The sequence below is a fragment of the Miniopterus natalensis genome, chromosome 10 (assembly GCF_054644295.1).
Source record: "Miniopterus natalensis isolate mMinNat1 chromosome 10, mMinNat1.hap1, whole genome shotgun sequence".
NCBI classification, from domain to species: Eukaryota; Metazoa; Chordata; class Mammalia; order Chiroptera; family Miniopteridae; genus Miniopterus; species Miniopterus natalensis.
In genome coordinates this window covers 77,456,547-77,482,659 of record NC_142090.1, presented here as the reverse complement: position 1 = coordinate 77,482,659, position 26,113 = coordinate 77,456,547, and the positions used below count along the sequence as shown (strand labels likewise).

The following is a 26,113-nucleotide window of genomic DNA, read 5'->3' as shown; positions in this document are numbered from 1 at the left end:
GGCCCACCTGAAGCTGGTCCTCCAGGTGTCTGGTTCTGGTCTCTGTGGTTGTTTTGCCGACCCATGAGCACCCAGTGACCCGCTGCACCAGATCGATGACTCAGTCCCCTCTGGTCCTAAGGCCATATAGCTGCCTTCCCCTCGTCTGTATCAGGAAAGACACAGCCAAGAGCTTCTCTTTTTTCCACCCCACATGACCCACCATGAAGAAAGGATCTCCAGGAAATTCTGACCTACTCTGAAAGCACAGAGGACTGATTGTTTTCTGGGCGTTTCTTAGAAAAAGGAGAAACACTCGGCTTGAAACCCAAGTGAGCTTTGCAGACGTTGAGCGCTGCGCCAGTCATACACACAAAACCAGAGGGCTATGGAATGTCCACGGGAGAGCCAGCCCCAGCTCGGGACGAGCACACCCTGCGCTAAAATTAGCCGTGTCCCCGAGCCAACTAGGCGGCCACCCGGTGCCTCTCCTGGCAGCTGTTTTCACTTGCAATGGGGTGTGAGAGTCCTTGGGTACCAACCAGACTATGGGGCTCCTCCCTCTGTACCCCTCTGGGATTACCATCCAGGCCTCTGATGAGGGTTCCCAGCTATTCAACACTCACGGGTGGGGGGCCCGGCAGGTGGGGGTGTTCAGTGGGGAGCTGGCGTGTGGCTGAGAACAGCCCCACAAAGATAGAGCATCTGTGCTGGAACCTCCCGTGATCCCCAAAGCAGAGGAGCACAGGGCCCGCCTCACATAGAACTCAGGAAGTGGGGACTCAGAATTAGCACAGGGCCAGTGTTCACTCTTTAAGAGGTAACAATATTTTATGTTTATAAGAGAGAGAGAGAAAAATCAAAGCAGCTCAACCTCTTCTCCTTAATAGTGGAACTTCAGCAGAAGCGGAATGAGGCCCTTTGGCCAGGCTCTGACTTCCCTGGTTTCTAGGGATCCGAATCCAAATAACACAGGCAGAGGCGGGAGGCACACGCCCCCAGCACCCCCAGAGCCTGGCTTTCCAGGCTGCACCCTCACGCTGCCCCACCGTCTCCAGTCCTCCCTGGGGCAGACGTGCTGGGGCCTACAGACTGCAGCCCCTTCGGGATCGTGTGGGCGGGAAATGGCCCCAGCAACGTGCCAACAGGAAGAGCTCTGACCAAAGGTATCTGGAGCTTTTTCCAGAACAAATATAAAAACCATGTGAAGCAGCTGGACGCACGTCGGGTGGCCGCCTGTTGCAAATGTCACATTGAGCCTGACGATGCGCGTGTAATGAAAGGATTGGGGGTTTCGAGAAAACATGCAGAGGGTCAGCGGAGGGAAGCCACGGCCAGCTAGTACTGCGGGGCTGTGGGTGTGCGGATTCCAGGCCCAGGGGGCGGGGGGAGGATGGGTCTGCAAGGGAGGGTAGGAATCAGCCTTGTAATGCCCATCAGGATGACACTGAAGGAGGCTGCTTTCTGCGCATCTGGAAAATACGTGTAAGCTATTGTTTCGGGAACAGCCACTGGTTCCTTGGAGGTCAAGGGCTTCCCTCTTACATCCATATATAGCAGGAAGGGGCTGCCACGCCCCACTCACCAGGCGTCCTGGGGGTTTTTTGGGCTGGCCTGTGTTTTACCTCACCCAGATTCCAACATTTATAGACATACTACGACCTCGTGACGCATATTTACGATGCTCATTGAGAAACAAGGACGGAGCCTACTGACCATTCACTCCTTTTTCCTCTCTGTTCCATGCGGGTTTTATTTTCCCTTCTTTATTTTGAAAAATGTTAAACCTACAGGAAAATTAAAAGACAGACACAATGAAAACCAGTCTACCCTTCATTCACCCTGACAAATTGCTAACACTTTGCCATAGTGCTTTCCCTCTCTCTCTCTACACACACACACACACACACACACACACACACACACACACAGTTTTTCCTGAACCATCTGAGCCTGAATCTCCTAAGAACCCTCTACCCTCCTGAGCTGCCATCCTGTCCTGTCCCTAGGCTTCCCTTCACCTCATATTTCCTTAAAAAACCTCCACATCCTCTGTGCCTCTAGACCAGACTGCCCGTGTGAATTCAGAATTCAGACTGGCCGGCTGTTCTGTGCCTCATTTTCCCCATCTATAAAATAGAGGCCAGTAACCCGCCCAGTGTTGCTGTCAGGATGAAATAATACGTCTAATGCTCCTGCAACAGGACCTGCCAAATAGTGAGCACGCAATACATATCCACAGCTTAATTGTCCCTGAAATGACCCCGACCCCAGCTCCGCCCTTATCCCCTGATCACTTCTTTTGATCCTATAGAACAGTTACTTGTATGGCTGCCTCAGTCTCTTTGGAGTAGGAACCTCACCTTCCCATCCCTCTCCCCAACACTATTCAAGAAACAGGAGGCATTCCATAAACACTTTGTTGAGTTGAATAAAACTGAATAACATGTATTTAGAGTGAGATCAAAAACTGTTTACTCCATCAGGAAAAGGCCCCACTTCTGAGCTACCCGTGGCCATGAACCTGGCCCCAACAGGATATGGAAGGAATCCCGTGGCTTTAGTACGGCTCGCGGAATGAGCAGAGAAAACAAAGTCGAATTTTCTGGAATGAGGCGCACACATGGAATCCAGCTATACAGGAAACCACCCTGGCAGGTCATCTTTGTGATTTGAAGAACACTGCCCAGAGTGCCCGACAGAACTCAGCATCAAAGGACGTCTTTCCAAGGTGGCGGCACCAGCCTGCCTGAGTCACGGCAGCACCCTGTCCACGGCCTCCACGGGGAAAACCAGGCAGGAATCATGCATCACGAGGGAAGGCCCACTCCAGCAGCACGGTTGGGAGTTGGCAGTGGAAGGACTTCTACTCTCCCTGCCCAGCCCAAAGGTAGCCAGCCTTTCAGTCACACTCAGGGTGGGAGCAAGGATGGCCCTCTTTTCCCTCAAGCAAAGCCCTCTCCAATCCTTAGGGAAGCTCTGGGCTTAGGCTCTTTCTCCTCAAGCCACCAACCATAAGTGCACATTGTCCAAAAGTGTCTGCAAATGCAGCAGAACCCAAGGCAGACCCAGAAAAAAGGGCTGATGGACAGTAAGAGAGCTGCGTTAGTCTTTAGGGACGAGACCCCAGGGATACCAGCGCATTTGTTCCCAAACAATCTCAGGCTTAAAGGAAGGTGGAGAGAGTGATGAGCATGTCCAGGCACAGCCATGACGCCCTTGGCTGCCCCCATCTGGGCTACTCCAACTCTGCCCATTCTTCCAGGCCCAGCCCAGCAACAGCCCCCTCCTCTAAGGTCCTATGGCACCTCAACGGGCATCATCCATCTGGCTCTGGCACAGATGCTATTTTTAGGTGGCTTCCTATTTGCTGAATCACTAACCCACTCTCTTATGTGCCCCCCCTTTTTTTTAAATATACCTTTATTGATTTCAGAGTGGGGGGGGAGAAAGAGAGAGAGAAACATCAATGATGAGAGAGTCATTGATCGGCTGCCTCCTGCACGCCCCCCACTGGGGATCAAGCCCACAACTGGGGCATTGGCCCTGACCAGGAATCGAACCGCGATCTCCAGAATCCTAGGTCGATGCTCAACCACTGAGCCACGCCGGCCAGGCTCTTATGTGCCCCTTGAGTCAAGAGAAGACCTCACACTTCACTTCCCCCTCCCTCAAGGCAAAGCTAATAATTCAGCTCTATCTAGCAACTTTGGGACAATTCTGAACTGAGGGAGGCAGGGTCACAGACAACTCACCCCACACTCAGCTGACAGTCCAGCAGGAGAAGCAAGGCAGTCTGTCATCTCTCCCCACAGTGTGACATGGGCTCTGAGAGGTATGAGAAGGGGACCGTGCCCAGGTACAGGAGCAGAGAAGAGACTGGGAAAGGCTTCCTAAAGAAGGAACATTCAAGATGACTTAACCACGGGACACTGCAGCTGTGATGGGTTGGTTTGGTTGGTTGAACAGGTGGTTGGTTGGATGATTAATTGGGTAAATGAATGTACAAATAAAAAAATGAATAAGTGAATGAATGAATGCCAACAAGTGAACTTGAAGATAAAGTTTGGATTGTTCCAATTCTAATAAAGATGATCAGTTTAATTTTCATGACACTGCCCCAAACAGATGAACATAAATTTTCCTTCCAGTCTTCTTACTATGTTCATTCTGTCATTTGATCAATATTTATTGGCAGGTCCAAGGATATAGCTTCTGGGGGGCAGGGGGAAGGCCCACTCCAGTCCTCAAGGAGTTCATGGAAGTAAAGATGAGTTATCAAATCATTATGCTGTATTGAGGGTTATCTATGATACCGTGAGAAGCAGAAGAGAAGCTGCCAGACCCTGTGGACCAGACCAGGATTAGGGTGAGACATACTTGGTGCCCAGGGTACAAAATTTAAGGAGGCACTCACTCTCTGGCTCATGCAGGCACCTACACTACAGCTGAACCACCTTGAGAGTGGGTGCCTCCTTAAACTTTGCACCCCGGATGCCTCACTTGCTTCATCTCATCCTGGCACTATTGCTGACATCTACATGGTCCTGTCTGGGGTTCTGGTACCCAAGGTCTGCTGGAAGCTCCTGGAAGACCTGCAGATGAGCATCTTGGAGGAAAAAAAAGCTCCCAGGAAAGAAGAATCTCCACACACCTCCCCTGCTCTCTGACACTCATCTCAGTTTTAATGGCCTGCTTCCATCTAGCAGCAGCGGCTGCCCCTGGATCATTTTTGTGGCTTGTGAGCCACGGACTTGTGCCTAGAACAGAAGAGGATCTCAAGCTTCCCCCACTCTGATGTCCCAAGATGGACAAAATGAGATCACTCACCCTTCCAAGGAGAGGTGTGGACACACTTTCTTGATCTCAAAGGAAATCTGAGTCATGGGAAGTCTCTTTCCCCTGGAGAAACACTGGATCAAAGCCTCGGAAGCCCTGGAACTGAAGGTACCTGGCAGCGGTAAGTACAGCACATGGCAGGGGCAAAGAGCCCATTCCTGGAGGGCGCTGGGCGGCCTATAATACACCCTGGGGCCATTTCTTGTGCTCAATCTCCTGTGTGTGCTCGGGAGAGGCCAGCCTTCGGACAGGGAGAGAACTGGTATTCCTCTGTGGATGGGCACTCACAGGAGAGATGTGGGTAAGAGGTGGGAAGGAGACCAGCTGAACACAGAGCACCGATGGCAGATGGAGTGGGGGGCGAGATGCCCACCAGAGAAGAGAAGTCCCAGGAATCAGTTACGGAAGCGAGGCTGCACCAGCCCAGGAGCCCCAGGCAGGCCACCTGTCTACTCGGGGCCTCTGGCACACAGGAAAGCAACAGTGTGCTGTGTTTGTTTCAAAAGTCAGCTAATTTCGAACCTCTACAGTCTGACATAAAGTCCAAATAATGTGCAGTGTCCAATTAAAATGGAAATTCTCCCCATTACTCGTCCCACACAGTGCATCTGTTGTCAGCCTGGGGGTGCTTGGGTATGGGGAAACAGTCAATAAATGCAAAGGCCACATCCTCTGCTGGGCCCCGGGCAAGCCCCAGGCAGCATTGTTCACTGTCCCTCAGGACACAGCCAGGCATGTGCCAGCCTGCTGGTCTCTGCTCCGGATCTGGAGCCCAGAAGGGGCTGGGGACCCAGGAGGGATGGGATTCACTGGTCTCTCTCCCATCAGAGCAAGCGTCCTCCTTGGTAGGGGCCTGGTGAGTGCCTGTGGAGTGAAATCAGGCAGCAAGGCCAATCTGGGGTCCTGCAGATTGGTGACGATCTGCTGCCACCTGCTGTCCATTTCCTGCAAAACTCTGACAACAACAGAGTGCTAAATCCCTGGAACTGACCACTGGCTCCAACAGAGGCAGGGACACAAAGCATTGGGGCCCTAGTATGTCCAGGCTGCAGAGAGCCACGCAGAACAATGCAGATTATCACAGCCATTCCTCACCAGCTGTCACTGGTCGACCACGAAGTCTTTGCGCTAAACACGGCCTCTGCAAGCCCAGGGCCCTCCTGCTTGGCCCTCAACAGCACCCCCTTAACTGCTCCCCAATCTTCCATCCTCTGTGAGGGCCAAAATTTAGCACCCAATTACAAAGAGCCTCATGTGGGCCCTGGGCCTCAGAGTCAGGGAGCTGTCCTGTCCATACCCAGTGCCAGATCTGGGCTCTGAGAAGGGTGTCAAGAGATACCTCCTATCTAACTGATACAACAGGACACTACCCCACTGTGGCTATTGTTCTGGGCTGCCTCTCCCCATTAGAAGTGCAAGCTTCCAGAGGGCAGGGTCTCAGTCTGCTCTGTTCACATGAATCCCCAGTGGCTAGGGTTGTGGCTGGCACACAGGAGGCCATCACAGATGGGATGCTGATAGACATGAACTGGCTCTCCAGGGAGGGGGACACTGGCAGCATTTGCCAATTTCCATGGTGTAAACATTCCTACCATGACCAATCTCAAGCTACTACCTAGATGTCACTGAACACAGAGTCAGGAAGAGATGCTAACAATCAGCTTTCTGAGCTAGTACAAGCCACTCTAACACACTACAACACCCACTAAAGAGTTGTCGAATAAATTAATTGAATAAATGGTTATTTCTGTGAATTGACAGGGTCTTTTTGAGGACGTAACTCTAGGAACTTGGGTCTGAAATCAAGTTTCTCCAAAACCAAGGGAGTTACTGCTAAAGAAAAGGACCTCATATGTTGATTGGTGAAAACTGTGCTGGAGGCTGACGTTGAATACAGAAAGGACCACATGTATTTAAAGCAAAAGTTCTAAACATTAGCTGGACAGTGAAAACAGAGCTTAGGAAAGGACTTTATGACACCTGCAAGGGCTCAGATGAGTCACTTCCCCTGTTCCCCAACTGCCAACTGGAGGGATTGAATTCTAAGGATCTCACAGAAATGATATTCATTTTACTCCCATCTGATACCCTTTGTTTTCTTTGTCAGTGTGTTTACAACTCAGGAGTAGGAAGAGAATACTATTTAATGAAAACTCAAAAAAATACCCAACTATAATACCCACCTCACAGATTATTATAAAGAACAAATAAGATAATATACACAAGTGCTTAGCATGGTGCACAGCGAAAAGGGAATGTGTTAGGTAAAAACCAAGGCCCCCAAAATGTTTGTTGACTGACCACTATAAAGGTCAACACTATTAAGCATATGTTAAATACCCCTGGTTATACTTCACCTGGTATTGCGGGGAGGAGCTGTGGGAGCATTTCCACCTGCTACCCACTTCCTCTAAGGCAAAGTCCATACCATCTTTCAAGGGTATAATAACTGGTCCAGGGCCACAGCGGTTATAAAGGACAGAGGTGGTTCGCCAGTCCAGGTTGTTAGGCTCCAGAGCTCATGTGCCATATGTCCTAAGTGCCCTATAAACAGTAGCTACTCAAGAGTAACTCTGGGAGTAAGAATCATAGGCCAGCAAAATGCATGAGCTGGAAGGACACTTGGAAATCACCTACCCGGTGGCCACACCTTACAGTCAGGGACACTAAAGTCCAGAGACACAATGACCAATCCAGGTCAACCAGGACAAAGTGAGGACTAGAACCCAGGCTCCAGACACTCCATCCACTCCTCTTTCTGCTCAACCCACCTTCTCTTGCAGATCACTGCAGCCTGAGAATGCTCCCAACCAATAGGTTTGAAACACTATTTCCTTTTCCAGGGCATGGGAGAGCAAAACAAGGCCCTCTGAGTCAGACTATAGGGAAGCAGGTTTCAACTTACTGCAGAGAAGACTTTTCTAATAGAATCAGGCAGAAGTGCTGTGGGAAGCAGGGAGTTCCCCACCATTGAGGTGTTCAAGCTGAAGCAAGGCAGCATTTAAGGCTGTGGAAAGCATTTCTACTCAGGGATAGAAGTAACACCATTCATTCATGTATTTACTAGGCTCTGGGGCTAGCTTCCTGGGTTCAAACCCCTGCTCTGCCTCTTACTAGATAAATAAACTTGGGTGAGTAAAGCAACTCCTCTGAGCGAGTGTCCTTATCTGTAAAGTGGGGATAATAATAGTATTTCTTTTAGGGTTGACATAGCTATATACAGATCTTTAGTCTTTCTACTGGCCTTTATTGTTGTTTACCCAATATGTCTAATTATTCCTACATGACAGCGCCAGGAAAGAAAAGAGAGAATGGGACAAAAAGCAACTTTGAAACAATAACAGACAAATCATTTTAAAACTAATGTAAGGTGCTAATCCACAACTTCTGGAAGCTCGTTATATCAAGCAGAATCGTCAAAGAAAACCACAGCTAGGCACATCATAGTAACACTGTTGAAAATCAAAGGAGAGAATCTTAAAAAAAGCCAGGAGGAAAAAAGCAGCCAGAGGTTTTTTAAAAAAGACATATTACTTCCAAAGGAATAACAATAAAAATGTCAACTGACTTATCAAAAGAGATGATGACAGCCTAAGGCAATGAAATGACACATTTAAAAGTGCTAAAAAAAATAAAGTACCAATCTAGACTTCTATACCCATTGAAAACAGCCTTCAAAAATAAAGGCAAAATAAAGATATTTCCAAATAAAAACTGAAAAATAGTTATTGTAACACTCCTGCTAAAGAAATACTAAAGGGCATTTTTCAAGCAAAAGGGAAATGTAAATATAATATTTATTCCAATTAAAATAAAAAAGTATCACACTGGATTAAAACTCCAAATATATGTTGCTTATAAGAGACAAGCTTTACATATGTACTAAACTATTAAAAAATCTCAACAAACATCAAAAGGATTGAAATCACACTGAGTAGATATGACCAAAGTGGAAAAGTTAGCAATCAACCAAAGAGATAACCAGAAAAATACCCCAATGTTTTGAATTCATCAATACATGTCAAAATAACCCATGGATCAAAAGAAGAAATCACAATGGAAATTAGAAAATATTTTAACTAAATTATATGAATATATAACCTATTAGCATATGGGATATAAACAAAGCATCACTTAGAGGGAAATTGTACCCTTAAAAGATATTACAAAAGAATTATTTAAGACCCATTTGATAAAACAGAAAATAGCAAGTTAAACTCCACTGAAGTAGAATGAAAGAGAGAATAACAATAAGAGTGGAAATCAATGAAATAGAAAACAAACATACAAAACCAAAAGTTAGCTCTCTGAAATACTAGACAATCGATAAACCCCAAGTAAGACAAGTCAAAAACAGGGAAACCCCAAATTACCAGTATCGGGGGTGAAAACAGGAATAGCCCTGCCGATCGCACAGGCTTTAAATGATAATAAGAGGATATTATACTTACATAGTTTTATACCAATAAATTTAAAGTCCAAGTAAAATTCCTTGGAAAAATACAGCTTGCAAAACTGATGCATGAAAAGATAGAATATCTGAACTTAAAATTTTTTTCAATTACATGCATAATTTAAACTCAATGCTCAGAAGGCTTCACTGGTAAATTCTCCTAAATATTTAAGGAAGAAACAACGTCTACCTTACACTAACTCTTCAAGAGAACGGGAAAAGAGGGATCACTTCTAGCTTATCCTAGGCACCAGAATGAATTGCCATAAAGGAAATTCACCAAATTCTCCTTCACAAAACCCTGCACAAAATATTAATGAATTAAGCCCAATGATACATAAAAAGATCATATATCACAACTGAGTGGGTTGGTTCCAGGAATGTAGGATGGTTTAACGGTTGAAATGAACCACAGTAGGAACCACCCAGGTCTGTGTGAGAATAAGAACAGGGTTTTGAAATGGCCCACAGGAGCTGATTCGCTACCCTACCTCGGCCTCCCACAAGAAGCGTCTCATGCCACGTCAGCCTGACCGCGTTGCTGCGGGTGTGGGGGGCCCTTTGCTGAAGGCTTCTTCATTTGGAGAAGTAAGAAGGGCCCAACAAACCTCCCCGCAGGTTCCCTCGTGTGTGCTCTCTGGGCTGTTTTCTCCGAGACAGTGGCATCACCTGGGCGTAGTAAGCTCACCTTACGGGCAGAGGCTGGTTTCCCTGCCTTTTGAACGCTCTCTCCAGCCTCTCCTGGGTCGTCCTGGCGTTCCCCCCTGGCAAGGAGAATTTCAGAGGTGTCCTGTCGGCCTCTGGGCCACCGTCCACGGCTGGGCTGTCCTCCGAAAGGCCTCTCCACCTGCCACCCCCCCTCTGCAGCAGCCCTGGGCTGGGCAAGCGGGGAGGGCTGCTGGCCGTGGGCCTGTGCTTTTCTGCGGGGGGCTCGCTGAGCTGGCCCAGGGGGCCCCTAGAGATGGAGCCAGCGCTGGAAGCCAGGCCCTCCGGCGGGGCGGGACAGGCCGGGGGGCAGGTGGGCAGCTCGGGGGCTTTCCGGCCCTCCTCCTCCTGGTGGGGCTGGGTCACGCTGCTCAGGGCCAGGGGCCGCCTCAGGGAGCGCTTGCGGAGGGACTCCTGAAACGGACAGGGACAAGGCAGTGAGGTCCCTCCCAGGAAGGGGGAAAATACTTTATCCCACTTCGAGCATTTGCCCATGACATTCCCTCCCCCATAAAGCCACTCCCCATCCCCAAGTCCTCCCCTTGAAGTCCCACCTGCTACTTCATAAGATACCCAAAGGTCACTGCTTCCTTAATGCATTCACTGCACCCCACCTGCACAAACCCCAGAGAAGGCCACAGCCCTGCTCCCACCCCCCTTACAGGGAGCAGGTTCGGGGGGGGGGGGGGTAAACACATGGCTCCAGGGTCAGGCCTGGGTTCTCATTCCTGTGTCACCACCCACCAGCTGTGTCCCCTGGGGCAAGTGCCTCACTTCCCTCCCCTGTAATATAACCTGTCCACAATCCACTATCTGTCACTTCTAAATCCCAAAACAAAAATTTCTTTTGGAATCCTGTAACAAATGTTTTTTGAGTGCCCTGAGGTTGCTCAGTCTTTTTTAAGTGTGACTGTTCATGTTTAGTTACAGACATGTTAATGTTTTTGCTCTGCAGACACCACATACCACATAACTACAGGAGTCACATGGTGTAAGGTTTACGCACTGTATCTCTTTTCTGGAAAACAATTCTAAATTCCAAAACACACCAGGCACCAAGGTTGTGGAGGAGGGACTGGGGACCTGGAGTGCCTGCCTCCCACAGTATCATGGTGAGGACTGAAGGAGAGCCCGCCGAAGGCACCAGCACAGAGCCAAACCATCACTGTGGTTCACCAATGTTAGCTACTGTCTGCAGCCTTACTTATGGCCATCTCCCTCCTGCCTGTAGACCAGGAGTGGCAGAGGTCACTCTTCGTTCAGCTCTCGTGTCCACAGCTCCCACTCAGTGACTTACACCTAGTAGGCACCAAGATTTGCTTAGTTTTTGAAATGAAGGAATTCCAAAGAAGTCAACTGACGTGTCCTTTCTTGCTATCCACGATTAACTGATGAAATGGTTAAGTCATGTTGTTACCCATCTAGGGGACAAAAATATACCTGCCAGGCTTTTCCTAGACCTCTCAGCATTTCCAGAAATAATCCTGAGCCAAATGACAAAGCCTGCGCTGGAATAGGAGCAGCTAATTCTGCAGTGTTCTCACCTAGTGGAAATCACTAGGCACTGTAAACCTCCTCCAAACGCCACCCAGGGCACCCCCTGCCACAGAGTAAGGAAAACATCAGTCAACATTCCCAAGGAGACCCGCACTCTGGCCAGGGGCGGGGAACCCAGCCTCTCACTCATCCTTCGTAAGTGCAGAGTGACCTAGTAACTGTGAAAACTGATGAAATAAATAGCAAATCTTGCTCTTTTCTCTTGGGCAACTGATAAGTATGGCAAAGGGACTCAAAGGCCCACAAAACGCCTTCCAGAAAACCTGGGGAAATTCTGCAACAACCCACCTTTCAATGTCCTTCACAGGACTCAGATACCCCAGAGGGAAAGCACACAAAATGACCACTGTAAGAAGAAGTTCGGGGCAATCCATTGGTGGTAAAGGAGATCAAAGTTGTCACCTTCACCCCTGATAGGAAAGTGTCTCAACTGCACACACTGGAGGATTAGAACGCCAGGGTCCACCAATTCTAAGTTCCCTAGACTTGGATGAGTCCCCTGACTCCTGAACTGCGAGATAAAGCTGGGTAGATATGTTCTCACTCAGCAAAGCAATACAAAGCCACGGCATCCACCTCACTGCGTGATGGGAAACTGAGGGCAGGAAAGGAGGTGTGGACTGCTCATGCTCCCACAGAGTGGACAGCAGAGCCCGAGAGAACACATGGAGGTGCTCTTCCATCCCCACCCAATAAACCCAGGCAGTCAGCCCCCACACCCTGGCAGGTTCCCACTTTCCACTCTCATAAAACAGGAAGGAGCAACAACCTGTGGGGAGCTGGCGGTGGGCCCGGCCATCATGCCCCGGACAATCAGGCCAGACTTGCACCTGATCTTCTCTCCCACCCTCTTCGTGTCCGAGTGCGGCTCTGACGACTGGACCTTGTCCGTCTTCTCCCACGCAGGGGCCACAGGCGGGCTTTCGGCCGGGACAGTCTGCGCCGGCTTACTTCTGTGGGGGGGCCTTTTGGATGATACAAAATTACCAAGTATATCCCCATCAAGGTGGTCGTGCCTGCAAAAGAGGAATATTTCCATTAAAACATATTCTCCAAAAGGAATCACTAACCACAATAATAAGTTCCACATTCAACAGGCACTCGCAGCAAACCCACTCACAAATCCGCAGTGATCTCTAGCCCGCCAGTGCTTTACCCTTAAAGGTAAGGGACAGAAACTACTCTCGTATCAGGGCAAGTCTGACCTACAAAATGAGACCAGGAAACAAGCAGCAAAATCAGAGTTGATGATCCACAACAGGATTCCTCAACTATTTTAAATCCTCTAAAGAGCATCCTTATTCTAGACCCAAGTGATTAAGGAAAACTGCAGCCCTTCAGTACGGTCATGGGACATGTGGAGCCACGGAGAGTGGTGAAGAGACTGCAGCAAACCTGGCCTCCCCCGAAGGGGCAGCTACGGCTCAGTAAGGTTAGGCATGCCAACGGCTTCCTTTCCTGGGTTGCCTGGCATTGAAAGAGAGAGAGAAAGAGAACAAGAGAGAACAAGAGGGTTCTTGAGAGACAGTGAGGGCAGCAAGGAGTAACAAGGAACAGGAGTGACAAGGAGACAGAGGCCCAGGTGAGGAGGAATCTGGCCTATGACCTCAGAGCCAGCACTCCTGACACAGGCTAGGCTATTTGCTACCACTTGACTCTGGCACAAAGGGGCACTGACACCTACTATGCCAAGCCGCCTCCCAGGCACTGGGTCACGCATGAGGGAGGCAGCCACGTGTGCTATGATGGGGGTATGTCAGGCAGAACAAGGATTTGGAACCAGCCTGCGGAAATCCAGAAGGGCTTCCAGAGAAGGCAGCAGCTGAGTCTGAAAGAACGGCAGGCGGGAGGTAACAGGAGAGGGCCCCAGGTACCAGCCAGAGACCTGTAAAAGCAGCACCTGCCCAGGTGAGCCGTGGGGACTGACCGGAGAAAGGGTTTTACAAGTTGTCCTAAGGAGCTTGGATTTTATCCTGAAAGCTACAGGAATGTCTGGAGGCCTTTCAGCAGCAGAGCAGCAGGCAGACTTGCTTCGTGGAAAAGCCCACACTGTCGTAGGCCAGGGGTGGATTCAAGGAGATCACTGGAGTCCTGGGACCAGGGAAGAGCCCCGTCATCCAGGGAAAGCAGGAGAGAGTGTACCCTCATTAAGGACCCAAAGATGCAAAGCTAATAGGAAAGGAGGAGTCGAGCAGAGCACCCCCTTCTGCGCTTGGGCAACTGGGTGGAACTCTGGAGCTTCAGCTACTGCACTGCAGAATTTTATCATTTCAGAAATATTTCATTTCCCAGCCAGGCAGCGAGCGTCTGTGGAGGAGGAACCACCTTCTCCGTGCCGCCCTCATTAACTTTCACGTTTAAGCCCTGAGTTAATTTTTTTAATGGTCCTCATCTTTTGACACCCACACCCTCGGCTTTGGCTCCCCTCTAGAAAGGAAATGTTTTTCCACAGCCCTGGAAGAAAACACCCATTCCCAGGGAGTGAGACTCACTCTCGGAGACTACATGCAGAGTGTTAAGGCTGCAATGTAACAGGACAGTTTTCCACATAACAGAGGTTGGATCAAGAATGCCAGGTCACCCTGGCGGGTGGCTCAGCTGGTTGCAGCATCGTCCTGTGCACCACAAAGGCTGCAGGTTCAGTTCCCCATCAGGGCACAAACAGATTGCGGGTTGGATCCCTGGTCAGAGCATGTAGAGAAGGCAACCATTCGATGTTTATCTCCCTCTCTCTCCCCTTCCCTCCCTCCCTTCCTCTCTCTCTCAAATCAATAAAAGCATATCCTCGGGTGAGGATTATAAAATAAATTTTAAAAGAATGCCAATCCATTTTCTTCCTAAGAGTTCCTAAAGGCCTTATTTTTCAGATTTCTCCATCTCTCCAGTATTTTGTTGCCATTTAAGAAATTGTTAACTAAACAAGCCCCTGACCCTTATGAATCCTGAATTTGAATTAAATTTTTAAATCATAAGCATCCTCCATCAAAAAGTGGTCCATTCCCAAGGCCTCTGGAGGAAAGCACCAGTTCTCCACCACAGGGATTTTGAAAGCACAGAGTGTGGAGGCTGGGCGATGGCCCCACAAAAATGGATCCTGACCCCGGAATCTATGATTACATTCCTTACATGAAAAAGGGACTTCGAAGGTGTGATTAAGTTAAAGATCTTAAGGCGGGGAGATTGTCTAGATTATCTGGGCGGGCCCAATGGAATCACAAGAGTCCTCATTAGAGGGAGACAGGAGGATCAGAGTCAGCAGTGAGTGGTGTGATGACAGAAGCAGAGGCTGGGGCAATATGCCCAAAAGACAGAGGAAGTGGCCACTAGAAGCTGAAAAAGGGAGAGCAAACAGAGTCTCCCCTCAAAGTCTCTAGAAGGAACAAGCCCTACTAACACCTTGCCATTAACTCAGTGAGACTGATTCTGGACTTCTGACCTCCAGAACTACAAGATTAACAAATTCATGTTGATTTAAGAGACCACCATGGTCAAATTTCATATGTCAACTTGGCTAGGCTATGGTGCCCAGTTGTTTGGTCACATACTAGCCTATATATTGCCATGAAGGTATTTTTAAGACATAATTAACATCCACAATCAGTTGGTGTAAAGGAGACTGACCTAGATAATATGGGTGGGCCTCACTCAATCGGTTGAAGACCTTAAAAGCAAAAACCGAGGTTCCTCAGAGAAGAAGTAATTATGCTACAAGACTATAACACAGAAATCCTGCCTAAGTTGCCAGCATGCCAGTCTGCCCTACAGATTTCAGACTTGCCAGCCCCCACAATCATATGAGCTAAAAATAAATCTCTTTACACACACACACACACACACACACACCCTCTTGGCTCTTTCGACTGGTTTCTCTAGAGAACTCTGTTACAGCTATTGAGTTTATAGTAACTTGTTCCAGCAGCAAGAGGAAACTAATCCACAGAGTAAATAGGAGAGATACCTGGCTTTGCTCGTTTCTGACAGTGATGTTCTCCATGCCCCATCTTCATCTGCAAGGTCATATATATTTACCAGCGTGGTCTCTGAGCATCTCAACGGTAATTTGTTACTTTTCTTTGGAAGTGAAAGTGCAGGCATTGGCGTTTCTTGAGTGAAATTGTTAGCAGTATTTTCAAAGTGATCCAGAAAGTATCTGGTAATGAGTTCAAGGTTTGTTTTTAGAGGATTTTCCTTTGCCTATCAGTGAAAAAAGAATATATCATTAATTGCATGTACAGCTTCAGAAAAATGGTGAAAAAGATGGCTATTCTAATTCTTTCACATAAGTTTATCAACTTCTCAGTCATACATTCTTTCACGACTGCCTGTTATTGCATGTAAATGACTGGGTTATGACAGAGATGAAGACAAAAATCTCTACCCTAAAAGAACTAGCATCCATTGCATAAGTCAAGCAATTCAATTTCAATTCAAATTTCCTCATTTGTTTCTCCTATGAATAACTTCATAAAATATATATCCTCATTTTAAAAAATAAGCCTTTAGGGATTGCTCACTCCAAAGTTTGTAAACATTTAGGACCTAAATATTCTCTTAGTTCGTATACTCTGCATCTGACACTGGACACTGGGAAATGCAGCAGCAGGTTATACTGCAAAGAACACAGAGAGGCAGTCAGGATTGACTTGGTTTACACCCCAATCTTAAAGACAAGTTACTGGAATTAACATGAAATTGCAGGGCCTCCTTAGAATCACATTAGCTTTGTATGAATGTCAAAGTCATTATGCAATGGACAGATTAATAAGTATAATAAGTATTTTTTCTGTAAAATATAAGCTCCAATTCATTGTATAAGAGCTAATAACTACTGTATAAATCAAATAATCAGGGTACTTATCAAGATCTAATGAAAATATCTTGAGTATCTTAAAATAATAGTTACCTTAGGGAGACTATATTATAGTGGAGAAATAAAAATAACTTGAATGGCAAAGATTCTTCTAGAAAATTGGGTAAAGAGGCATTTACATGCAAAAAATCTCACTGCACCGAAATGGTTAATTGAATTTTCTGGTTAACTGTCTCACTCTTGGTGGAAAAATCTGTCTAAAATGTACAGTCCACTCTCCTGCCCCAAAATGCAGCAAATGGAGGGTCTCTGGATATCTGCTGCCTAGGTCAAGAGTCTTCTCTCTGCAGGACTTCAGCTGGCTGCATACAGGAGTTGGAGGGGCCTGAGTGTCACCCTGGGGCCCAGAGGATGACAGGCATCTAGTGATATCTTTACTGAGCCTCTGACAGGACTCCCCTGGCTGCTGTGGCCATTTCTCCTCCGAGTGGAGCACAGGACCTTCCAGCCACCTGAACGTTCCTGTGGGTTGATACCAGTTGGCTGCAGTTTATAGGTTTGCTTGAAATTCCTTCACTTTATGGAGGGAAGCCTGGCCTAAGATCCTCCCTGGGCTGTGACGTATGTGCACAAGGGTGATTTTCAAGCTGTTTGGAGGTTCCTCCAGGTGTCTCAGAAACAGCCTCGGAGGGCTGAGGGGTGTCCCAGCACCACACCAACTCAATCTGCTAAGATCTCAATAGAGAAAAGGGTTAGAGTTAAAGGGAGCTTGGCGGCCATTACTAGGATAGGACTGGGAATCAGAAGATCTGGTTCTAGCCTTGCTCCTACCAGTCACTGTGAGACCTTGACAAGCTGCTTTTGTCTGGCTCCTTGCTTCCTGGGTAGGGTGCCCTCTCTATCAGTGGGTTAAAAGCTGCTTAGCTCAGCCCTGAAGGGCAGCCCCAGGAGGCCAAGAAGGCAGGGTCTCTTCATCTCCACTTCAAACAGGACTGCTTCTGTTCTTTGTTTTTCATATTGAACTTCTGCAGAAGATATCATTTTATTGCCTTTTGGGTTTTTTTGTTTTTTTAAATATGTTTTTATTGATTATTAGAGAGAAAGGAAGAGAGAGGGATAGAGAGAAATACCAATGAGAGAGAAACTTCATGGATCAGCTGACTCCTGTACGCCCCCTACTGGGGATCAAGCCTGAAACCTGGGCATGTGCACCAACCAGGAATTGAACCGGTGACTTCTTGGTTCCTGGGTTGGTGCTCAACCACTGAGAACACCTGCCAGGCTCATTTTATTGACTTTATTTTTTATTATTATTATTTCTTTTAAATATATCTTTATTGATTTCAGAGAGAGGAAAGGAGAGGGAGAGAGAGAGATAGAAACATCAATGATGAGAGAGTCATTGATCGGCTGCCTCCTGCATGCCCCTGACTGGGGATCGAGCCCGCAACCAGAGCATGAGCCCTGACAGGTAATCTAACCCGGATCCTAGGTCTACACTCAACAGCTGAGCCATGCCCAGCAGGGTTCATTTTATTGACTTTAAAAAAAACTGTAATAAATGCTAAACTGCATGATCATTAGATTCTTTCCAACTCCGATACTGTGCCCCACCACAAGGCAACATCGGCTGGAGAGGCCATTCTCAAGTCCCATTAGAAAATTCTGTCTTCATAACAGAAAGAGCAATTAAGTCAGAATGGTAGGTTCATTCATCCACACATTCATTCAGTCAGTCAGTCACATGATCGGGAAATACATACTATTTACTCTGTCATCAGGCAACAGGGCAAGTGTGGGCTACAACAATGAACAAAATAGACACCACCTCTGGCCTCCTGCTGCATTCAAAGCCGTAGGGGAGGCATATACTAATTAAACACCCACACACATACTCTATTATAACCTTGACAAGACACACCCACACCCACCCATTGGCAACTCCAGTGCACCTGGGGGAGCTGAACCCAAGCCTGGCTTCCCCCTGAATTAAGGAGTAAGGTATTACTCAAAACTGAAGAAGGAAAATCTTAGGCAGGCGGGGAATGGAAAATTTTAGTAAAACTGAACACTATAGTCTTGAGTAAAGTCTGCCTAAAAATAGCCGCCCGCGGGAGGAGGGAGCCCCGGGAATGAGGAGCCTCCGGCTGGGCCTGCACAGTGAGCCCTGGCCGGCCAGGTGGGGCTGTGTCCCCTGGCCACAGGTGTGACCCACCTCCCGCAGCCCCATGCTCTGAGGCCCCACATCGGTTCCCCAGCATCCACCTCACGGGACAGCACGTGCCTTGTTCTCCCTGTAGAGAAATTCCAGGTGCAAAACCTTGCGGAGGCTGTTCCGGCTGTTGATGCTGAGATCAGAGCGCGGGCGTTCCTGGTCCATGGTCACGCACGTCTTCCTCAGGCCCTGCGGGAAGAAAGCGGGATCCTGGGCACCGCCTGTTAGCCCTCCCCTCCAGTCCCTGACACGGAGCAAACGGCAGCTGCTGGTCTTTATTATGTGCCTTCCTATCCTGCCTTCCTCACAAGGATGCTGCAAAGACCAAAACGTGGCCTAAGAATTTGTTTTTATACAACCTTCACGCGTCACAGCCCCTTCGCAGCTACTCCTCTGAATCTTGCAAGGACGCCGTGGGCTGCGCAAAGGAAGGCTGGCGTTGTCGGGCCATTCTATAGAAAAGGGAAGGGAAATTCTGGTAACTGACTCACTGCGGCTGGCTCAGGAGCCCTGGGTTTGGCCCTAGTTTTGGGGCCACAGAATATGAAGCTTTAAAAGCAAACAGAAGGAAAAACAAACAAAAGGCCAGTATTCATTCCCCTCTTTTCTCAGATGGGGAGCCAGGGTTGATACTCCCAGGCAACACAGTGGAGCCACCTAGCCTGAGAGTCCCCAATGCTGGGACCCAGGACCATAGGAAGCAACTTTCCACCATCCAGACCTGCATTCCCAGGAGGCCCAGCTAAGATGCACTCTGGCAATGGGAAGGCCTGCTCCCCCTAGAGCCCAGCTTCTGCATGTAAAAACCACCACAGCAACTTTGGCTGTCCACCTCGCCCGGCCATGGTGATCCTCGAATGGCGAGGACCAGGCAAAAATGCCTCCCGAATAGCTCAGCCTGGCGTAAAGGGAGCCCTTTGCTCTAGAAGGAGCCAGACCTCAGTGCTAGACAGGCCTCAACTCCTCCCTTAGCCTTTGTGTTCAGAATTCTGCAGAGGCGCTCACTGCTGGGAAAACCAGACAAACATGCTGTCAGCCATGAACTGAGGCAAGAAGAATTTGTGAAACAAGAGGTAAGAGCACAGCCTTGAACTAAAGAGAACAAACAGAGAGCGTTAGGGAGGGGGGAACAGAGAAAAGGGTGCATGTGCTGGGAAAACGTAGGGACATGCCTGAGAGCATCAGGGAGAGTCAACTGGAAGAAGAGGTGAGCCTTGAGAGAAGCCCCAGCATTCCTGTGGGCTTTGCCACCCATCAAAGTGAGAAGGAAACCTCTACAATGAGGGCCCTGCTCTGCCGGATAACAGCTGGTCAACAGTTCAGGTCAGCAAGTCTCAGCGCATTTACCGACTTCTCCAGGACTATGAGGCACTCTGGCCACTGGTGTTTAAAAACCACTGGAGTGGTGGACAAGAACACCCTCGGCAACCAGCCAGTCCTCAGTCCCATCCAGCCCTCTTAATCTTCATTCACTCAACAAACATTTGTCATGCACCTACTATGTGCCAGGCTGTTGTAAATGCAGGAAATACAGAAGGAAAAAGGCAAAGTGCCCCCCCCCCCCCGCCTCCCATGGAGCTGACATTCTGATGAGGAAGCAGGCCACAAACAAGGGATAAATTTACAGTGTGGAAGCTGCTAATATGTGTGTTACTACGGAGACAAAACAGAGAGAGCGGAGGCAAAGATGAAGGACACAATTTTAGGTAGTCAGCTGAGATGTGCTCACGCCTATCTTCTGGTGTCCCATCTATGCAATGAAGGGAACGGACCACTAGTCCACTAGTTCAGCTGCTGAAGGCAGAGTAAACAGATCAGAGTCCTGGGGCTCACATTCAGTAGGGCTGAGGGACTGAGACAAGGCAGCAGGAATAGGGATGGAGACGTGAGTGAGGTTGAAGAACAGTTTATGTAGGACTACTGGGGGGTGGGGGCAGGAAGGGGAGCTGGAAATGAGGATGGTGGGGTACTTGGAACTGAAATTATGGAAAGGGTGCAGTACTCGTAATGACAAACCTAGGCCAGGGCCATGGAAAGGGTGGCAGAGGTGGGATGGAGCTCGTCGCTGCAGGAGAGGGGCCACGGACCTGCTGGGGCCACCAGGAGAGTCACCTCGGTGGATCATGACATCACCAGGAGGCTATCATGACTCTCCCTGAGAGGAGGTCACACTTGGTGAGTTCAAGGAGGCCAGTGTAGCCAGGTACAATGCAGGGTCCGGGAATGAGGTCAGAGGGGGAGCAGAGAGCCAGGTCACAGACAGCCCTGAAGGCCCTGGTGAGACCTTCGCTTGGATTTCATTCTAATTGTAACAAGAAGCTCATGGAGGGTTTTGAGCAGAGGAGAAACATACTCTGACCTGCTCACCCTAGGCAAGCTTCTTCATCTCCTGCTCTCACGATAGTCTTACAGGAAAGGGAGTAATTATACCTGCCTTTCAGGACTGTCATGAGGATTTGAGAAAACAAACAGGCACCTAGAAGATACCTCAAACTGTGATGGGAACTCTCTTGGTTATAACTGCTGGCGTCTGCCTTGTGCCAAGCCCTGTGGGGAGTACGCAGTCTCTGCCCCAGGGCAGAAGACGAGGAGAAAAGCAGTCAACCTGGGCTGCAGTCCCAGCTCTCAATGACTTTCTGAGTGACTGTGGGCAACTCTTTTCTTCTCTCAGGGCCTTCGGTGCCCAGATAAAAAATAGGAGGGTGAAGAGGCCAGCTGAGCCAGACGACTGTCAAGGCTCCACCCAGTTCCGGTGCTCGCTTTGTGGACCTACCTGGCAGGTGAGAAAGGCAGATGTATAAACTATAACACGAGCATCAATGAGCGAACCAGACAAGACGCGCCAGTCCTTCCAATTGGAGTTACCTGAGAAGACCTCTTGAGGGAAATGGGACTTGGGTGGAGCAGGGAAGAGCATGTGGAAGAAGCTAGAAATAAGACTGGGATGGTAAGCTGAGGTCAAGGGGAGCGCTGGACATCAGGCGAGGACTTTGGAATTTGTACTCAAGAAAGGAAAGGCATGAGAAAAACTCTGAGAGCTTTGCTTGGTGGCCAGACTTTTTAAAAATGATGGCAGTGGCCAGCCTCCTGGGTATGTCACCGATATCCAATGTCTGGCCAGGACTCAGTAATGAAAAGTCAATTAGCCATAAAAACTGAGCAGATACAATGAAGCTACCTGCCTTTAAAGCTTTTCTAAATAAAAATACACGTTTAAAAAGCACACAAAGACATTCAAACCAGGTGCACATCAGAGATAGAAAGGAGGCAATGTTGAATACTTACTAGGTGCCCCCTACAATGCTTGGGGGCTGCCCATATATTATTATCAATCCTCATTATAAATCTGCCAAGGGTAAGTCTTCTTATTCCTGTTTTCCAGGTAAGGAAATCGAGGCAGTAAGCAACGCACCCCAGCTCACACGGCTACCTAGTAGCGGATATCTGAACGGCTCTCACTCCAAAGACCCACCACTTTCCACCACCCAAAACACTGTCTATTTTGTCTGTGTGTGTGTGAGTCCCAATCAAGCACCCATCGCCCGCCTAACAGGACACCAGGAAGGCCCCAGCCTTCGGTGGCTTTGTGCAGAAGCTGTAATGGGTGCTGTCCCTATGCTCTCATTGGCCATGACCCCCTGCCCTCCCTTTCCAGGGTGCCCTCGCCTCCACTGGGTACTGCCCCAGGAGGCGTTTGATTTTATTGAATATAAACATTTGCTATTTTCCACTTAGAAACCATGCCCTTAGAACATGTTGTCTGGGCAGTTGTGACATGTTATATGTAAACTGTCATATGTAAACGTACATACAGCTATTTAAATACAAAATGCCAAAGACGGCCGTGAGGGGAGCAGCGGAGCGCCCCTCCCGCCCCCAGGCTGAGGGCAGAGGCAGCACCCATCTGGGGCTCTGGGAGCCTCATTTCCTAGACATTCCTCAGACCCCTGGGAGAGCAGCACTCGAGGCATCAGCAGCACCTTTCAGCAAGTCCCGACCGGGCAGAGGGGAGCTGAGGCCTCCCGACCTCCCAGCTCTCCAAAAGCTCTCCTGGGGGCCGGGCAACTGAGCTTCAAAACCGCACCGACTGCGGCGACTGAACTGCCGCTGGACGTGGCCGGACGGCGCGACTCGCAGAGCTTTGGGGCCCTTTGGGCTCCCGTCTGGGGGCAGACGTCCCCGGCGGGACGGAGTCCTGGGACCCGGTGCGTCCTGGAGACCGGCCCTGGGCCGTCGCCCGCGGGCGGGACCAGCCTGCGGACGGCCGCGGTCCTGCCCCCCGCGGGCCCTGCGCGGGGCCGACGGGCTCCTGGGAAGTGTAGTCCCCGCCCGGCCGGGACGGGGGCGCTTCGGGCGGGCATCTCCGGGGCAGGCAGCGCGCGGGGGAAGTCTCCCTCCCCGTAGGGGCAGAGGTCACCGGGGAGCCCCCCGTGCGCCCCCAAGTCAGGGCTGCGGAGGCGGCGCCACGTACCTTTCTGCTGAGAAACTCCCGGACCAGGGAGGCGGCCACCTCCTCCACGAAGAGGCTGTCCATGCCCGCGCTGCCCGCGAGGCCGCGCGCAGCCCCAGGCGGTCGGTTGGCCAGTATGGCCGCGTTGCCGTGGCGACGTGTCGGCGGCGCCGGGAAGCCCCGCCCCTTTTCCGGAGCCGGCGGGGGCGGGGCGGCGGGAAGGGGCGGGGCGGCGGGAAGGGGCGGGGCGGCGGGAAGGGGCGGGGCGGCGGGAAGGGGCGGGGCGGCGGGAAGGGGCGGGGCGGCGGGAAGGGGCGGGGCGGCGGGAAGGGGCGGGGCGGCGGGAAGGGGCGGGGCGGCGGGAAGGGGCGGGGCGTCCTCCAAACCCTCCGCCGCGAGCGCGAAGCGTTGCCCACCCGCAGAAGCCCAAGGGCCAGCCGCGGGCTCCCAGCTGGGGCCCCGGGCCCGGCCCTGTCCATCTGGGGGGCCTGGAACAAGTCACGGCTCCAGTCTCAGTCTCCGTTTTCCAAGACGAGAAATGGGGAGGATGCCTGCCTCCTTGATCCTGGGGGAGTGAAGCCACAGCCCAGGGCCCCCTTGAGGTCCCCTGGCTGCACCGCAGCTGGGGTCACCTGAGGCCTGGACTGCGAGGAGCCCAGCCAGGGCTCTGCCTACTCAGCACTGAAATGAAAGGACAAGTCCCTCCTCCACTTGGTGCCTGCGCTCCCATAAGGAGACTGTTAGTGAAGGAGCACCAAGCATTTTACATATATTATCACACCTTTGATCCTACAACTTCCAGGCGAGGTAGCTGCTCCCTTCTTCAAAACAAGACACAGAGCAGTTTCTAGGCATCTTCCCCCTCTACCGTGCAATGGTTCTTTGAGAAGCCTCCTTGGGGCACTAAGTGCTGGGTGAGAGCACGTGAGTGTAGAGAGAGGAAGGCAGAGCTGCAGGAGGCCATGTGATCCTCTGACCAGAGCACCTGGTGTTCGAGCTACAAATACTCTCTAACGGATGTGTAACAATAAGGACACCCAGTTAAAGTTGAATTTCAGATAAATAATACTTGTTTTGGATAAGTATGTCCCATGCAACATTGGGGACACATGCTGAAAAAAATGTATTTTATCTGAAGTTCAATTAACTGGGAATTCTGTATCTTTATTTACTAAATCTGCCAACCCTTGTTCGGAGGCAGTGCTGCGCTCAGCCAATTGTTAAATTTTTAGGAATTCTGTGGGCCAGTTGTTAAACCCCTGGGAGCTTGTAATCAACTATGGTGGGAGTATTTACACCATGGAAAGGCAATCGTCATAAATCATCTATCCATCTACTTATTTTACATTTTTGCTTTTTTCTTTTTAGCGCTGGTTGTGAAACATTTACCAGTACTCCACTGTCTAAAGGTTTCCTTGTCTTAAACATACTGAGTAAAGACTGAAACCATGTCCCTGAGTATTCAACAGTCACATGGGAGTCAGCATCTGTGGACAGCAGTCAGGCTTAGTGGAGTAGAAAATGGAATAGTCCACTCCTATGGCCCTAGAGCTAGGTATGTTGGAAACTTAGAATTCTAAAACAGGGATGTTTAAATCTCAGAATTTCAGAAGATGGAATGTAAGTGTTGAAAGCAGGGGCTGTTAGACACTACCCGTTCCTAACTCCTCTCTAGCAGACAGATGGGCTGAGGCCTCCAAGCCTAGCCAGACCTCTGGATGGCCCTGCTGGCTCAGGGCCCAGGCCTCTTGTGGACAACAATGAAGCAGACCCCTGTGTTGGCAGCACTGGTGATAGAGGTCAGCAGGAGCTGCTTGATGTCAAAGCCAGTGTCCAGGACAGCCTGCTCCACCTCTTTCCTCTCCAGGGCCATGCAGGAGAACTCACGCTTCCCCACCATGCAGGACAAGAGCCGAAGCATGACTGTGGTCAAGTGGCCGCTTGGCTTGAGCAGTGAGGCAGGATTGCACAGCACTGCGTGGTAGGCATCCAGGCCACAGCAGGCACACTCCGTGGCCAGCAGGGGGAGCACACAGTCAGCAGGAGGAAGCACCACCGTCAGCTGGGTATCCGGGTCCCCACTGCAGAGACGGGGCTGTGTGAATGGCAATGTCTCCTCGTGGCCATCAGAGGGCAGTGCAAGGGAGAAAGCTGCCTCCAGAGGTGCAAAGCGAGCCTGTGTCTGAGGCCTCCTTAGGAAAGAAATCTCCGAGCTCAGGCCACTTTTTGGCCCATAGAGCACCAAGCCTCACCCAGCAGAGAAGCTGTGAGGTGACACATCCAGAGGAGCCTGGAAACCCTTGGACAGGTAAGGCTTCTGTGAAGCCAGAACCCTGCTTGAGAAGCAGGATGGGTCCCAATAAACAGGGTATCACGTACCAGGGCCGGATGGCTCTTCTTTGGGAAGGGGAAGACCAGGAGCGAAGGAAAGGAGGCTGAGCTGCTTCTCTGTGGAGGAGGGAGGGGCGTGTTTGGAACATGGCCTGGAAATACTCACTATTCAGTCAGATCTTTCTGCCAGAGAGGTCAACCCAGCTGAGACCCACCCTGGGCCCGTGTGGCTGCAGACAGAGCACACACACGTCTGTAATTAAGTGAGAAATCCATTTCCCGCCATTGTTAGACTACCCAATACCTGAAAAGAAAGCAACACATTTTTCTTTGTAATCATAACTTCTGGATCTGAGAAAGATGTTGGCTATCAATTCCACTCGACAGCAAAACACCCGCTCCACCTCTCCCCTGGAGTTTTGGTGCTCACTGTAGACCTCAAAAGGCATGCCTGCTTGTTTTTCCTTCAGTGCCACAGAGGAAGGAGGTCTTTTCTACAGAAGCAGCAAAGGCAGGCAGCTCCTGGAAACCCATTAAGAGAGCCCTGCATTTGGCTCTCAGATGGCCAGACACCCCTCACGCCGCATTGCCGTGGTAGCGGGGAGTGGAAAGATGTGATGGAACCCCACAGCTGTTGGGAGACAGGTGCCATGGCCGGAACCCACCCACTGTCCGCCCTTCCCAAAAGCTGGCAGGGGATCCCCGTGCAGGCAGGACCCTTGAAGACCATGGAGTCAACCGCCCAGTTCATGGATGGGAAAACAGGCTCCAAGA

The 26,113-nt window shown here is 50.0% G+C and overlaps 2 protein-coding genes across 2 annotated transcripts in view; both read right to left on the bottom strand.

Annotated features, from left to right (window-relative positions):
* The window catches only part of MINDY4 (MINDY lysine 48 deubiquitinase 4), an 80,316-nt gene extending 57,224 nt beyond the window's left edge, over positions 1 to 23,092 (bottom strand). The window contains exons 1-5 of the mRNA XM_087821244.1: positions 23,030 to 23,092; positions 18,628 to 18,747; positions 15,492 to 15,727; positions 12,303 to 12,549; positions 9,960 to 10,390 (exon numbers count right to left, since the gene is read on the bottom strand). Of these exons, the coding sequence (XP_087677370.1) occupies positions 9,960 to 10,390; positions 12,303 to 12,549; positions 15,492 to 15,727; positions 18,628 to 18,747; positions 23,030 to 23,092 (1,097 nt within the window). The remainder of the gene's footprint in view (positions 1 to 9,959; positions 10,391 to 12,302; positions 12,550 to 15,491; positions 15,728 to 18,627; positions 18,748 to 23,029) is intronic.
* Positions 23,093 to 24,740: 1,648 nt separating this feature from the next.
* On the bottom strand, positions 24,741 to 25,788 carry INMT (indolethylamine N-methyltransferase). The gene is made up of 2 exons (XM_087820876.1): positions 25,770 to 25,788; positions 24,741 to 25,159 (listed from the first exon to the last, which is right to left on the bottom strand). Exons 1-2 carry the CDS (start codon positions 25,786 to 25,788, stop codon positions 24,741 to 24,743), a joined length of 438 nt encoding a protein of 145 aa, XP_087677002.1.
* Positions 25,789 to 26,113: the final 325 nt, after the last annotated feature.